At 40.9% G+C, this 16,865-nt stretch overlaps 1 protein-coding gene across 1 annotated transcript in view; it reads left to right on the top strand.

Moving 5' to 3' along the window:
* The first annotated feature begins 1,612 nt into the window (after positions 1 to 1,612).
* ptprb (protein tyrosine phosphatase receptor type b) overlaps positions 1,613 to 16,865 on the top strand; it is a 29,279-nt gene continuing 14,026 nt past the window's right edge. Inside the window, exons 1-14 of the mRNA XM_047575056.1 lie at positions 1,613 to 1,895; positions 4,601 to 5,045; positions 8,342 to 8,482; positions 8,677 to 8,817; positions 9,473 to 9,736; positions 9,820 to 10,086; positions 10,307 to 10,423; positions 10,974 to 11,120; positions 11,242 to 11,359; positions 11,482 to 11,627; positions 14,775 to 15,041; positions 15,149 to 15,207; positions 16,208 to 16,412; positions 16,714 to 16,811. Coding sequence (XP_047431012.1) covers positions 1,815 to 1,895; positions 4,601 to 5,045; positions 8,342 to 8,482; positions 8,677 to 8,817; positions 9,473 to 9,736; positions 9,820 to 10,086; positions 10,307 to 10,423; positions 10,974 to 11,120; positions 11,242 to 11,359; positions 11,482 to 11,627; positions 14,775 to 15,041; positions 15,149 to 15,207; positions 16,208 to 16,412; positions 16,714 to 16,811 — 2,496 coding nt within the window. The 5' untranslated portion in view covers positions 1,613 to 1,814. The remainder of the gene's footprint in view (positions 1,896 to 4,600; positions 5,046 to 8,341; positions 8,483 to 8,676; positions 8,818 to 9,472; positions 9,737 to 9,819; positions 10,087 to 10,306; positions 10,424 to 10,973; positions 11,121 to 11,241; positions 11,360 to 11,481; positions 11,628 to 14,774; positions 15,042 to 15,148; positions 15,208 to 16,207; positions 16,413 to 16,713; positions 16,812 to 16,865) is intronic.

Here is a 16,865-nt window from a genome sequence, read left to right as displayed (position 1 = left end):
TGAATGTGACGCGGTGACGCCTCGTCAGTGATCTGGTTAAAGCGTCAGGCTGCTCATACTCGTAGTGACTGGACGGTGAGATAATGTCAGGGCGAAACTTTTGTTCCTAGAAACTATGAGACAAAGAGAACGAGAGAAAGGAAGGAAGGAAGAGGTGTGGACGACTAAATGTGGCTCAGACCAACTCAAACAAAAGCAGTTTGGCCTTTAACTGCTAATGTCGCTGCATAGAAGAGTCGGTTCTGGCCTTTCACTGCTCACAGGACCTGACCTGTGCTCCTATTAATACATAACCTGTATTAATTAAGAAATACTAGTTAATCACATTAGTCATGAGACTTACAGCAACAGGACAAGATACTGTAGTAGAGTAAATATATATACACAGTATATTACCATCTATATCTACCAACAACTGGATCAGAAACATCAACATCCAGATTTAGGAACAAGATGCATTTATTTAAGAAAAGGGAGGAGGGAAAGAAAAGAGACAAAGAATAAATAAGTAAATAAAAGGAGTCAGTAAAAAGTGGTTTACCAGGATACAGAGTGACCCCCTCCAGAAAGGAAGTCTGGACGTACAAAGGTTTGGAGACAACTCCTCATCCAGTTCCATGAGAAACTGTCTCCAAACTTTTAAATGGCATTAACCAGGCTGTTAGCGTGGCTAGCTATGTTTATCATTTACTGGATGGATCCCCATTAGCTGTTGCGCTCACTAATAATAAATAAATAAATGTCATTTATGGTGCCATTTTCATCCAAACATCTCAAAGAGCTACAGGTTCAGAAAAAACTTAATTTTAAAACATCTACATTCCTCACATAAGAATAATAACAATTATAATGATGCACCTACATGCACACACACTGTATGTGCATAATATAACACATTAACATTAGAGTTGTATAATTCTACCACAGTAGCACCAGATTTTAACCATACGCTGGTCGACTACTCTCACTTTTTATCATTATAACCTTTATTTAACAGGTTTGTCCCAATGAGACCAGGCCAAGAATGGCAGCACAAAAAGTTTCAACACGCAATTACACTGATCCAATACATGTACATACATAATAATAATAATTATTATAATGAATTTCCAGTCGGCTGCATGAGCTCAGTCTTTTTTAAGAGTTCATTTGTTTTGTGAGTGAGATATGTGAGAAGGTGAAGAGTTCCAGGATGTTATTGAACGGTAGGTAACAGAGCGTTTGAGCAGATTAGTTAGGAAATCAATATAATATGAGAATATGAGAGTGGTGAAGTCCAGTCTGACTGCTCTGTTTCTAACCAGGTCCAATTCATGTCTTTGTTTCTTAGCTGCTGCAGAACCACAATTATCCCTGAACAGAGTCACAGATGACATGAAACCAAGGTCTGATCAAATGAGGGCTCAGTACTGTTACACCAAGTACTTTAGTTTCCTTCACCTGTTCTGTTGTAGGTAGGTGTAGTATCCATCCGTTCATCCATCCATCCATCCATCCATCCATCCATCCATCCATCCAGCATTTGTTACATCGCCGTCTCGATGGAGGAAGTTGGACAGGAAAAGAGAGGCGGGGGGGGAGGAGTTGGTGAGACGGGGAGGAAACAGAGGACGGGCTCAGTTTGAAGAGGTCTGAGTGGAGGATGGACGTGAGACCGAGCGGAGACGACCAATTCAAACCCAGAGACTTTAGAGACTTTTAATTCTTCAGACGAAGCGACGTGGAGGACATCGTCTTCTGAAGCGAAGCATCGAGCGACGCCCCCTACCTCAGCCTCAGGATTATGTTGGTGCATGTTTCCCCTGAGGATCTGAATGTGGATCAAAATGCTGAAATATAAAGTGGACGTTTGCGTCTGGACCCTGTGGTTCACCTCCATGCTGCTGCTGCTCCAGGTCAGTCACAGGTTAAAATCAGCATTAAATGTCTAATATCTGGATAAAATGGTTAAAATCTGCATTAAATGTCTAATATATCTGGATTAAATGGTTAAAATCAGCATTAAATGTCTAATATATCTGGATTAAATGGTTAAAATCAGCATTAAATGTCTAATATCTGGCTTAAATGGTTAAAATCAGCATTAAATGTGTAATATATCTGGATTAAATGGTTAAAATCAGCATTAAATGTCTAATATATCTGGATTAAATGATAAAAATCAGCATTAAATGTGTAATATCTGGTTTAGATGTTGGGCCTGAGATTAAAATGACTGCATCAGGATACTGTGGTCACACTATTGTTTCACTTTTATTTTAGATTCAGATGAAGATGAAGAGATAAAACCTAGTTTGACGTCTCTGCTCACTGTGCCATGTTGAGTTTTATTTAAAGTTCAGATCTTTGCGTCTATGTTTAGCTCAGCTTTGCATCAACTGGTCTCAGTTCCGCTTTGATGTCTTCACTCACTTTACCCCGAATAACTCGTCTGAGACGACGACATCTGGCCTTGTTGTGTTTTCACAAGACGTTTCATCAGGTCTTCAAGAGACACCTGAACAAGGCTGTTCAGCCTTTCATGTCACTTATTTCTAGAACTCAAACACGTTTTCGTTTTTCAGTCTGCTCATCTTACAGCTTGTTCATTAGAGGCTTCATGTCTGCAGACAAAGATTTTAACGGAAGCTCTGCAGAAATTATGACACGTCTTTTTTTTTTTTTTTTTTTAACTAAACCAAAAATAAAGAAGAAGAAACTGCTGTTTTCTATGTTTATATCATCATTTAATTCTCATGCCACATTTTAAAATGGCTACGTTGTTACCACCTCTTCTAAAACCCCTAAAATAGCATTTTATTAGCCTCGTAGCATCATCACCTAAATCACATTTCAATGTTTTTTGGAAAACCACACGTTGGTATTTTACTGATAATGTGAACAGTCAAAAAACTTCAAACGACTTCAGCAATGATGCTATTATGCTAACGATGCGTTAATATTTTACTTTTTACATAAATCTTTTAAAGCATTAATGCACATTTGGACTAGATGGAAACATTTGCTCTTTTTAGGGAGTTTTTTTGGTAACAAATATTTAGGTTACACACTCTAAACATGGAGAATTATGGGATTTGAGTTTGAAATATTATGTGGATTTGAAATTTACTAAAAAGAAAAATACACATCTTTGCCAAATATAAAAGGGTTGGGTTCATATTTAAATTGGATCAAGTTTGTCTGAATGTTCGTCCAGGTCTCCATCCACAGAATAACGAGCTGGAAGAGACATGTGGACGTTTATATTTATACAGCCTCACTTCCTGCTCTTCCTGTCCGCCCGGCTCTCGCTGAACTCACTCAACTTCGTTATCAGTCACAAAAAGTTTGATTTGGGCCCGAGTCAGAGGTCAGAGGTCAGAGTTCAGCCGAGTGTTTTCCCTCCTTCAGTATCTGCAGCCGAGGAAACGTCTCAACAGATGAACTGTTCTGAGGAGATAAAATATTTATAGTTATTATATTATAAATATGACCTGACTAAACTATAAAGACAGATTTCTGACTGAGTCGTAGAGTTTTAAATAATTCCTTTTCGTTAGACGTTTGGAAAGAAATCTAAAAAAAAATAAGTTTAAAACAAAGAAAACTCGACTTGTTGGTACAACAATCTAACCCAATTACCCAGTTTAGTAAATATGTAGCTTAGCTTAGCTTAGCTTAGCTTAGCTTAGCTTAACATAGGTTATAAGCAGAGGAGTAAACAGTTAGTCCTTAAGATGCACTGACATTCTTTGAGTTTGGTAAAGATTTAAGACGTCTGAATGCATGAACATTTGAATAAAGACCTAACGATTCTTTAGCAGCTGGTCAAACTAAACCAGGGGGAGTCCTTTGAGTCAGGAAACAGTTTTTAGGACAATAGCATCAAAGTGCAGCTCCACCCGGACTCCAGATTTTAGGACTCGTGTCTCCTGTCGACTTGAAAGCTTTAAGAGTTGTTTCCTCCTTGTCATGAAAAAACAAAAAACAGAAGCCAACAGTGTCTGAGACAAGGACAACTCACCTCTTATAGGGACACGTCCAGCGTCTCTAACAAAACCAGCGAGTCCAGATCTGGTCTCACCTGGTCCTCAGCCAGCATCTGGACCAGGTGAGATTAAGAAGGAAGGATGTTAATGTTTGATCTGATACTCACTCAGTAGGGGGCGCTGCAGAAAATGATCACTGACTAAAAACAAAACATTTCAATGTAAACACAAACATTCCCACATCTGAATGAAAAGGTGGAGAAAGAAGAAGAACCTGATATAATCTCAACCTTTACCCCAAGAATCAATTTACAAAGAATTTAAATTAAAAAAACAGCAGCCACCAACACAATGAGCAGTAAAATAATGATAGTGCTAATAATAAAATAAAATAATAAACTAAAATAAAATAATAAAATAAAATAAAATAATAAAATAAAATAAAATAATAAAATAAAATAAAATAATAAATTAAAATAAAATAATTAAATTAAATTAAATAATAAACTAAAATAAAATAATTAAATAATAATAATAAATGAATAAAATTCCCAAGATACAATTCAAACCAAAAAAATAAATAGAAATGAAATGAAGTGGTTTATTGGTTTCTCGGTTTATCTCCCCATCAGGATGTGAGCGCTGTCCCTCTCTCTGAAGACCACCTAGCATCCGTCCCATGTAGCATCTCCGTCTCAGACCCTGTCTCCAGTCTGGACTCCATATCATTTACTGTGACCACACCTGGACAGGGCTGCTCCTTCACTGTGACGCCATTGGACGGTGAAATAGACGCCACCAACTGTACACGAAGAATAAGAGGAGAGGAGGAGCTGGAGACGAATGAGATTGGAGGAAAAGCAAGAGGAGGAGAAGAAGAAAGTCATGAGGAAGGGAAGGAGGAGAGAGGAACAAACTATCTGGGAAGCAACCAGCTCGGAGTCGAGGATGGAAGAAAAAAGGATGCGCCAGATGTTTTCAGCTGTGTGTTGGATCAGCTGGAGGCCGGGAGCGTCTACGAGCTCCAGGTTCAGTCACAAAGAGGCAACGAGTCAGAAAACGTCACCATCCACACCAGTAAGTAACAAACACAGCCCACACACAATAAAACCTCACCAAACAACTATAAATACATGAAAATAAAACCTATAAGGCAAGAAAAGAACTCGATCTCCAGGTGAAGCACGGAGGTAACAGCATCATGTTGTGGAGCTGCTTTAGTGAATCATGAATATGTCTAATGTGTGGGCGGAGCTAGCTCTTCTTGAACCGGAAAAGAAAATAGCGCTAGCGTTGCTAATGAGGAAAAATCCTACTGTGTTCTGAAAGATTGTTCTGGAGGCAGCCATCTTGTTTTTTAATGACTTGTTTCAAACCAGATCAGTTGTGACGATAAGTGCTAATGTTATCTGGACTGTTAAAGCAAACTTAAGCTAAAGCTGAGGCTAAGTAGTAAGCTAAGTAATTAATGTTCCTTGGGCTGTTTTAAACCTTTATAAGGCTTGTGTGAAATGATTCAAATATCTTTTATGTTCCTGAGTTAAATTCAGATGAATGAATGTCTTATATCTGGTTCCTGGTCTCATATCTGGTTCCTGGTCCTTAAACTAATGTAAACATGTATTTGTCACATTAGAACATCATCAACATCATCACATTAGAAACATGAGGACACTTGTTCTTCTTCATGGTCCCTAATAAACCAGATCAGAGGGGGGACCTTGTAGACCACATTAGACCCTGATTAGACCTGACAATGTTTCCTGGATCTTCTCTGATTGGCTCAATGAAAACCACATGACAATAAACCTCACTGAGAGAAACCAGGACACCAAGTTACCAAATATGGTTCCTGGTTCCTATAGAGGGTTTATTTAAGGTGGATTTCCATAGACGTCCTACCTCTACACTGCCCCAGCTTATTTTAACTACATTTTCCATTGCTTAGGAGTGACCCCCCAGAAAAGTTTCCCTTTGGCTTCGTCCCCCTTCTAGCGATGGAAATAAGGTTTAAAGTGGACGGTGCAGAGCGTAGACATAGACCGTGTATGGAAATCCGGCTTTAGAGGGTTAGCTAGCTTTTCTTCTTCCTAGTCGCTACCAACATGGTGGATGTGATGGTATGAACTAAAATGGCGGACGATGTTTCCTTCAGGGAAACGTTTTGGGGACTGGATCTATGACATTAGCATCAGCGTCTCTTGTTGCTACTAGCCTCTTTCTGTTTGGCCGAACCTTTAGCATTGTAGAGTTTTAAAGAATCAGTTTGAACATTGCATTTTTGTGTAAGATGCTTGTTTTTTTAGATTTCTCTCCAAAGTTTAAAACAAAGAACACTGGTTGGCACAGCATGCTAACCCAGATACCCAATTTAGTGAATATGTAGCTTAGCTTAGCATAGCATAGGCTAAAAACAGAGGAGACGTCCGCCAATGAATGCATTTAGAATTATAACATGAATAAAGACGTCAGGATGCTTTAGCTTTAATCAGCTAGTTTAGCTCAAGCTAGCTGCTGTAGCACCTTCTCTCAGGCTCTTAGTGACTCTCATCAAGTCGAACATGTCCTCTCTTGTGTCGTGTTGTGTTGTTTCCGTCTCCTCTGACCTCTCGCCGTTTGAAGTGAAGGAACAACGACGTGACCTCCAAGTGTTTGTGTGTCTCAGAGTTAATGTGGTGAAGCTTCCCCTCTCTGTGATTAGCTACAGGAACCTCGACCCTGCTGAGAGAGAGTGATAGAGCCGCTAAGCTACATTTATGTGGTGTTGTGTTGTGTCTCCAACGCTGGCGGGCGTCCAGAACAGAAGTTGGACCCTCGGTGTGTATTTCCATCGCGGGCAGAGCTCAGGGTTCAGCCATTTCCTGCCTCCATTGTTTCTTTGTTCTGTGGGAAGCTCTGGGAAAGGGCGTGAAGGTGTGTACATCTACATATGTGTACATGCGTATTTGTGTTAGCCGAGTCCCGACAGTAACCTTCTCAGCAACGCAAAACACTTGTACTGTTTGTGGTTTCTTATCTTAGGCGGCACGCTGGCTGCTGCATCCACACTGACCTTTAGTTTCACAGTTACATGTTTTTACCTCATTTAAAAACCACCTCATATAGTCAAAGAGTCTGGGTCACATCCCTCAAAAGGTCTCAGGTCGATAATAATTAAATAATAAATAGCATTTTTAAAAACAAACATTCATGTTTCATCCTAAGTTTTCTGACGCAGAAATGTTATCAGACTCTTTTAGCTCCAGGTTTGGTCTCCACCAGCTCCCGAGGGAAATATTTGGTCGTTTAGCTGCTAAATGTTCCACTTATGTGCTGGTTTCTTATCATCCAATCAGTGTCCAGCTGTGTTCTATGGAGCGCTGCTAGCTCCGCCCCCTTTTTGGGTGTTTTTGGCTGAAAATCTTCCAGATCTTCGATTTGAATCCTTTCTTTCTTTGCATATTTGACGACATAAATCTGCAGTCACTTCAGAATAAATAAAAATAACATAACTAACCTATATCATTCACACAAGACAACAATAAAATTATTAATTACCTGCTGCGGTAACAATAAAATGAATCCACACTCAAACACTATTGACATTTTTGGGTATGAAGTCATTCGTTCACATTAACTTTAAACCATTTTTATGGCAGTAGATTTAAAATTAATGAAAGCAGATAGTGGAGGACGAGCAGAACCAGGTGTTTTTGAAAATAATGAGTTTTTCCAACTCAGCACTTTAAACTGAAAGTTTTTTTGGGTGTTTGTTTGTAAAATAAGACCAAAAGAATTCACGAGCAGCATAAGGATTCATGAAGCCTCGGTTCATAAACCAAAGAGTGGGATTGTTCCTTTGAGGTGATTGATGTATCGGGGTCAGCAGGAAGAGGATCTTAGCGCTATGGGGGGGTAGGAGGGGTAGATGGGGGATAAGGGGGGTTCGCTGGGTTGGGTTTCCCACAATTCCTCTCTCTAAGGGTTAAGTGTCTGAGGTCAAACTATATTATCAGGCTGTTACAGCCGTTCCACACTCAGACACTTCAGATCATTTAGAAACCTAAATAAATAAAGCAAATGTATTAGTGAAGCAGTGAAGTTAAAAATGTATTAGTTTTTAAGGATCTGAATGGCCGGGCATTTCTTCTTGGGTTTTACTCTGCAAACTGTTTTAATTTGCTTCATTTGATGTTTTATTGCATATTTTAGCTCGTATTTATTGTATATCAACAGCTGTTGTTGGTTTATTTATGCTGTTGCAAAATAAATATTTTTATTTAAATATTTTATTTTTAACATTATTGACTGGGTTTGTGATGGTTGTTTTTAACCTCCAGTCGAGTCTTAATTGTGTCTTTTTTTGTGTGTCCTTGTGTGTGTCTCTGTCTCAGGACCGTCGGCTGTTCTGGACCTGGCCTTAACCTCCAGGACCTGCAGCAGCCTGGGCCTTTCCTGGCAGGCCGGCCCCGGGAGGACGCAGCGTTTCAGGCTGCAGGTCTGGGAACGAGCCCAGAGTCCCAACGGGTCAAACGGTACGAACAGTTTATCTCCAACAACACGAGCAGCTTCTGGAAATGTTTGAACTTCAGAGTCACAGGAGAAGAGTTTTTCTTTTAATCGTTTGTTTACAAATATTAGCCTGTTAGCATGTTAGCTTGTTAGCTTGCAGTGATCTAGCTCCATAAGATGAGAACGTCAGAGGTCACGTGGTCTTTCTGTCCTGCAGGACTCTTGAAGAACGAGACGCTGGAAAGCACAACAACACAACGCAAACTCGATGGTCTGACGCCCGGGCGGATGTATGACGTTACCGTGGTGACAGAGTCTGGTAACCTGGAGAACAGCAGCAGCATCGAGGCTCAGACAGGTAAAAATAAAGAAGAAGAAGAAGAAGGATGTCATCTGATTATTATTGTTGCTATTAATAGTGCTATTAAATGATTGAAACCTTTAATCAGATTAATCTCAGGGTTGATGTTGATTAATTTTGATTAATCGCGATTAAATATCATTAATTTTTAATCTAGATCAATGCTGTTTCATTTATTTCCAATGTTGCTGCAGCTGAGAACAGTCTCTCCCAGTGAACAGTGGCTGCAGGAGTGGACACATATTAGCAGCAGCATTGGCAGCTTGTCTTTGTCTTGGTTTGTCTTGGTTTGTCTCCAGCTGTTAGCCGCGTTAGCCCAAGTGCTAGCAGAATCCCCGGCTAACGTATGCTTGGCTTGGTTAATGTGCTGTTTGAACCTGGAAAGAAAACTCCTTCCTGCAGAGTGTGATGATACTTTATGTGTCTCCACTGGTCCCTCTTGGTGTCTTTGTCCTCAAATGTCCCATGGAGAGGACCAACGTGCTGTTTAGCGTCTTCCATCTTTATGGGTTGGTTCTGCTGCCTGTCACTACCGGATCAGCTGCACATTTGTTTATGTTTGTTCACTGGGTTCAAATTATTAATAAGATTAATCACGATGATGGATTAATCCACATTAATGAGTTCATTTTTATAATATTATCTTATCTAGCGCCTTCGTCTGTCTCCAACGTCACCGTCGACTTCAGCAACGCCACCAGCTTGCTGTTGTCATGGCAACGGCCCGAGGGCGACCTGGACGAGATCGTCTTCGTCCTCTCGTCCTCCGGCTCCCGCCTCCAGGAGACGACGCTGCCCCAGGACGCCACAGAGGTCCCCGTCCATCAGCTGACTCCCGGCTCGTCCTATCAGGTCACAGTGACGACCCGGAGCGGCGTCCTGAGGAACCAATCAGAGGAGATCACTGTCAGGACCGGTGAGATGAAGACACATCATTCTCTCTTTATCTTTTTCTCTCTTTTTTGTCTTTCCTTCATCATGTCTTCATCTCGTCTCCAGCTCCATTGCCGGCGTCCCACCTCTCTTTGTCCCCTTCCTCGTCCGGGGGCCTGCTCCTCACCTGGTCTCCCCCCGGTGGCCGCTGGGAGAACTACACCCTGCTCCTGTTTGACGGCTCCCAGGAGTTAGTCAGAACCGCTCTGGACCCGGGGGCTGTGAACTACAGCTTCCCTGGGACGGGACTAACTCCTGGGACGATGTACAGAGCTGTGCTGAGAGTGGAGAGCGGAGGAATGACGGCTGAGAGCAGCTGTGACGGATCCACAGGTCAGAATAAAATACATATTACATAACATTAAGAAAAAAAGAGTGTTGAACATGTCAACGTTGATTTGAAAAGTAAACTGGAAAAGGACTCTACCATCTACCTCTGTCCCTGTCAGGGTCTGAGGGTTAAACAGAAATCTAAGTTAAAATAATGTTGATCTTATATTAGTAAAAATGACCTCACCTCAGTTAACCCCGCCCCCTTTGGTTCCTCCCTCAGCTCCCGCCCCAGTGATGGACCTCCACATCCGACACTCAGACGAGACCTCACTCAGCGCCATGTGGAGCCACGCCCCCTCCGGGTCACGTGACAGCTACTTCCTCACCATCAGCCACGGTAACAGTCCATCCATCATCCATCCATCCATCCTCCATCCTCCATCCATCATCCATCCATCATCCATCCATCCATCCATCCATCCATCATCCATCCATCCATCCATCATCCATCCATCATCCATCATCCATCCATCCATCCATCCATCCTCCATCCTCCATCCATCATCCATCCATCATCCATCCATCCATCCATCCATCCATCCATCCACCCATCCATCCATCCATCATCCATCCATCATCCATCCATCCATCCATCCCTCCCTAACCTTCCCCCTCCTCCAACACAGACACACAATTCATTAAAACAAGAGCCACTACTGTGGAAGAGTTATCAAAGGTAAAATCAGTCAATAAAATGTAATAGCACAACAGAAAAAGAAAAAAACACAAAGACTTAAACTGAAAAGGTGACATTAATAAAAATGACGACGGCTAAAACAATAAAAGAGTTTAATAAATAAATGAACAGATGAAATGGTCGGTCTGTGGGTTTCTGTGTTTTATTAAAACCAGAAGAGCTGAGGGTGAAACGGTTTTTATTTTCACAGATGACGTCACCGAGGACACGAGGGAGGTGGAGCCGAACATGAGGGAGTGCACCTTCAACGTCCTGACCCCCGGGAGACGCTACACCATCACCGTGACGACCAGGAGCGGGACACTGAACACATCAGTGTCCATAGAGGGGAGGACAGGTCTGTTTGTTTCACCCTCCACAGTCTGACTCTTCTGTGGTTTCATTGTTTTGAGCTCAGCGTCTCATGAGTCAGACGTTAAGGAATAAAAACTAAACGAGGAATGTTTTTTCGTCCGTAGTCCCGATGGCGCTGGGCACCATCAACCTGAGCAGCTCAGGGGTCGACAGCCTCAAGGCATCATGGGAAAAACCTCCAGGAGACGTGGACTCGTACACTCTGACCCTGCTGAGAGACAGGTGTGGACACGGTTAGCCTAGCTTAGCATAAACGCTGTTAGCTGGTGATTCATCCATCCATCCAGTTTTTCCTCAGAGGCTTTTATTTTGACAGGATGAGTCGTCTCCTTTTCTTTCCGCAGTGTCCTCGTCCAGAACCACAGTGTCCCGGCTTCTTCTTCTTCTCTGCTGATGACTGGTTTGACTCCTGGCGCCCTCTACAGCCTGCAGGCCGTCACTGTCAGCGGGGAGCTTCAGTCTAAAGTTACCAGTCTGGAGACGGGAACAGGTCAGATAATAAAACCTAAAGTCATCTCTTCATCTGTAAACGTTTTATTATTTGTTACAGCTGAAAGCGCCACATGTTAGTTTAAGACTTCTGTCTTTAACCTGAATCTAGTTTCTTCTAGTATTTCGTCCATAGACCGTATATAAATATGAACATCACGTCTCCACTTCCTCTCACTCGGGGATAAGGAGCCAGAGTCTGATCAGTGTGGTCTGAGGGCGGAGCCAAGATATTGATGCCCCGCCCACACTTCCTCCAGACTCACGGGGGTTTTTCTGGTGAACTTATTTTAAAAAAATAGTTTTTACAACTTAGCTTTACGTAGCGGTTGGCATGGCAACTGTTGTCCGCCCTTATGTCCCATCCTGTTTCTATGGAGACAAATAACGGAATAAAATGAAATTATCAAAACATTGATGCTTGAAGATTCATCAACATTATTTTAACGACCTAAAATTATAAAATATGTGATGTATTGATATTGTAGTGTTTTAGTTTGGGCCAAGTCCCACCCACTAACATGGAGGGGGGTGGAGCTTAGGACCTATAATACAGTCTCCTGCCACCAGGGGGAGCTCTACTAGGGGAGCTGATCCCGATTTAGGAACAATCTGGAAAGTCTCTCACGTGTTAACGTTGTTCTTTGTTATAGAAGTGAAGCTCACATTATTTAATTAATTAACATCCATCACCACATTAAACTCCGCCCCCAAATGATCTGATTGGCCCGTCAGATAAACATCAGCAGTCGGAGGAAGTTGTTCTGGTTTCTCCGCTTCTTCTTCTTTGTGTTTCGAGAACAAGGGGATTGACAAACTTGATTGTTTCTGCAGAGACTGAACTGTTGTTTTTGTTCAAGAGGCCAAAAAACTGTTGCGCCACACAAACACACGTCTTATGTAAGTTTGTGTGTGAGTGTTTGATCGCCGGTCTTATTGTGTAAAGATGATTATTCCCACAGAGGATTCATTCAGCTCCTGTTAACAGGAACAAACTCAGTGACCTGAAACACAACAGGAACATTCACAAAGTGTCTGGAGACGTTCTCAGGACAATTTTTAGAAATATGTCTCGGGACGTCAATCACAGCCGACAACGTTGGACACGAATCACGAGTCCTTTCACTTCTTATTCTACAGCAACAATCAAATAAATAACCATTAATTCAAATTCCTACCAATGAAATGAGCTTTGTAAACTCTGTGGGTGAAACCATCAGAAAGTTGACTTGTTTTTTTTAAGCCTCCATCGTTTCTCTGGTGGTTTATGGGACAGCGGCAGCTTCATGAACCAATCAGAGCTCTGGACACAATGATGCAATATGTCATTTTCTTCTGGTTTCACTGATAAACTCAACTATTTGTTAGTTTTTAACTGTGTTCCAACTTTGTTTCCTTCAGAACTAAACCACTTAGAGAGATTCTGACTGTAGTGATAGAAACTTCAGAGTCTCGTCTTTAAAAAGAGACGAGACCATGAATGAGCTCCAACATGTTCAACAGCTTCAGTTACTTTGGCTGTGACCTAAATAAGATGGAATGATGAGAGGTTAATTACCAGATACTTACATAAGACATGACACGTAATTCATTTATCCCACATATGGGACATTTCTTTGTCACAGTCGTGCAGAATTTGACAAGAATATTACAAAAATAAAGAGAAATATTAATATAAAGACATTCTGTATGTCTTTATGTACGGTCGCCACAGTTTAGTCCTCCTACCTTCAGCTTCTAAAAGAAAAACTCAACATTTTACATTTAAGCAAGAATGTAATGCAGAAGTAAAAAAAAATCTGATCTGATGATAAGTCTCTAAAACCCTTGAACGTTAAGATTGCTTTTTTTTTTTTTCTGGAGCATTGATGACATTTCTAGACTGTGAGAACATTTCGTCTGGTCCTGGTGTTGGGACTCATTGTTGAGCTCGGGGGGTCGGGGGGTCGCTAGGTGTGTGATAACATCGCATATTTTCTAGAACAATGGCTGAAATGCCACAAAGACACTCCCAGTCCTCAAAGGCTTCCTGAGCACACACACATCTGGACGTCCAACTTTCTGAGGACACGTATTGAGACTCGCCAGGTTCTCAGACCACCACAAAAATAAAAACACCAAAAAAAAAACTAAACTCGACTCCTTAAATGAGCCTCTGAAGATGAGACAAGAAATGTCCTCGTTAGGTTCAAACCTCACTTGTCCTCACAACGCTAGAAACACCAACACGTACACACATCCTGTTCAGACCACCTATTGTGTAAGTTATTTTCAGGACACCGTGTGTGTTATTCCACCGCCGACCAATCAGAATTCAGTTCAAAATTAAAAACAAACCACAACCCTGAGAGAACCAGACTTCACATTAACGTCTATTAATATCATCTACCTGCTGTTAATGAACTAAAACCACGTAGCAGCAAGACACAGCATCACTGAAACTCTGTTTCAGCTTTTGTAGAGTGCTGACTTCAAACTTTTGACCAGTTTTTAAATTGTGTTGATAGGCCAAGTCTTATTTTAAGACTTAGACTTATTTTAAATAATTGATGGAGCATTTCTTCCTGAATATTGCCTATAACGTCGTCATGTTGATGCACGTCTGGTGCACGGGAGAAACTGTGAAAAGCAAAGTGCTAGCGGAGATTGCTACCCAGCTTCAAATGCTCAAAAACAGAAAGACAAATAAAAAAATAAAAACATGACAGACCCTTTCCTCATGGGAAAATGCATCCCCAAAAAAAATCCACCACCCAAAAAAAAAAATAAAGCTTTTGAAATGTCCAGGTTAGATTTACATTCTAAGTTCTAAAAATGGTTGGTTCAACGTGTTTGTGGTTTTCTAATTTTTTCCTCCTGGGATTTGATGGTTTTCGTCTGGTCAGGTCCAATTTGTTAGTGCAGTTTGTCAGAATGAAAAAATAACTGTAAAATGATATAGATAAAGTTGTGCTGAAAATAATGAAACCAAACAAGGCAATGAAAACCATTTTTAAGGTGAAATATGAAGGTAAATAAAATCTTCATGAACCTGTTGAACTCTCACCTGTTCACCTCTGAGTTCACACCTGGACGTTAACCTGGATCTTTAACGCCACCAGTAACAAAATAACCTGGTTCTATAACCACAACTATCCTCCACTTTCAGCCCCGGCCTCGGTCTCCGAGGTAACCGTCACTAACGGCAGGAGGACGGACACTCTGCGGGTGTCATGGCGACCGGTGGAGGGCGTGGTCGACAGCTACCTGGTCCGCCTCCAGGACGGGACGAAAATCATCGACACGCTGGCGGTGCCTCACTCGTCGCCGCTCGAATGCTCCTTCAGCTCGCTGGTCGCCGGCCACCTCTACTCGGTCGTCATAGTAACGAGGAGCGGCAGCCTGGAGAACGCCACCACGGTCCAGGCCCGGACACGTAAGGATGCTCCACTTCACATATCATGATCAAATCAGTGCTGTCAATATAAAAATGTTTAATCAATATTCATATATTTTTTTGTTTGTTTGTTTTTCTCCTGGCAGAACCTGCCACCGTGCAAAATCCAACAGCTGTTCACTCGGCAAGAGACGACTTCCTCAGGGTGAGTCTGTAAAACGGGTTAAAACACAAATAAAACCTAGATTTATAAAATGCTGAGAAAATCTAATTAAAAGTGTTGGAGTCAGAACTAGAGTTGTGTATCGTCTGCGTAGAGGCAGATACTGATGTGTAGCATTAAAAATTATCTGAACAATGAGATGATTATCAGAAAATTATATTAGAATCAGAAAATACTTTGCCTGGTGTTTGTTGCATAAGAGATACAAATAAAGTAAAATACATGTACAAAAACTATATCCACTATGTATATATATATATGTATATATATATATATATATATATATATATATATATATATATATATATTATATATATGTATACATATAATGTATATATATATATTATATATATATATATATATATATATATATATATATATATATATATATATATATATATGTGTGTGTATATACAACAATAAAAACGTTTCCAGTGGGATGGTGTTGGTTTGTGCCCTATAGTATTTTGAAATATAAGTGTTTGTATGACCTTTAAATATAAATATGCTGACCTTAATATTAATTTAGAACAAAAATAAATCATCAGAACATTTCAGACATTTCTATTGTTTTTTTTGTTTGTTTTCATTTATTTATTTATTTTATTTTATTTTTTTTATTTCAAGCAGGGTCTGTTTTGTATTTGTCCTTGTTTATTCATTTATAGCTCCATTCATACACAAGGCAATTCAAAGTGCTTCACAAAGTTCAAATTTAAAATGAAGCTGAAAGCACATTGAGAATAGTGGAAAAATTAGAATGATTAAAAGGAGTAATGTAATAAAATTGTGGGAATGCTGCAGTGAAAAATACCGACATTATGAGCAGACCTCAGGTGTTCAGGTGTATTAATATTAAGTTAAGTGTTATTTATCGGTGTTGTGTTCAGGTGTATTAATATTAAGTTAAGTGTTATTTATCGGTGTTGTGTTCAGGTGTATTAATATTAAGTTAAGTGTTATTTATCGGTGTTGTGTTCAGGTGTACTGGCGCCACGCGGCCGGAGACCTGGACCGCTACGTGGTTTTGATCAGCTACAACAACAGCGTCCTCCAGAGCAAGAACGTCTCCGCCGGACACAACGAGTGCGTCTTCTCGTCCCTGACTCCGGGGAGGCTGTACACGGTCACCGTGGAAACCTGGAGCGGAGACTTAATCAGCAGCATCTCCACCAACGGACGAACCTGTGGGTGAAAGCAAATCTTAGCTTTCTGGCATTTTTACACTTTTCTTTTGTCAATTTAAAATGCTCCTAATAAGCGTATGGCTATGGATGGGCATCGAGAACCGGTTCTTTAAAAGGATTTGCCTCGTCCCCTCTGGTTGATACAACTGTCTCCTCCCTGGAGCAGAAATAAAATAATGTTGAAGAAGAACTAAACTAAACTACTACTGTGTACCACCGTTAGCTATCAAAACAGGTTTTTAGTTGCAATTTGGTGTCTTGATCTGTATATTTTAATTAATTAATTAATTTATTTTAACAGTTCCTGCAGCTGTGCGCAATCTGTCGCTTGGCAACGCAGGAACAGGTGATCTGAATGTGACCTGGAGCCCCGCCCCTGGAGACGTGGACCACTACGAGGTGTGTTTCAGCTCAGATATTAACCTTGTTCTAGGGTTGTTTTACGTATTTAGA

Source organism: Mugil cephalus, chromosome 22 (genome assembly GCF_022458985.1).
Source record: "Mugil cephalus isolate CIBA_MC_2020 chromosome 22, CIBA_Mcephalus_1.1, whole genome shotgun sequence".
Taxonomy (NCBI): Eukaryota; Metazoa; Chordata; class Actinopteri; order Mugiliformes; family Mugilidae; genus Mugil; species Mugil cephalus.
This window is presented reverse-complemented; position numbering and strand designations above follow the sequence as displayed.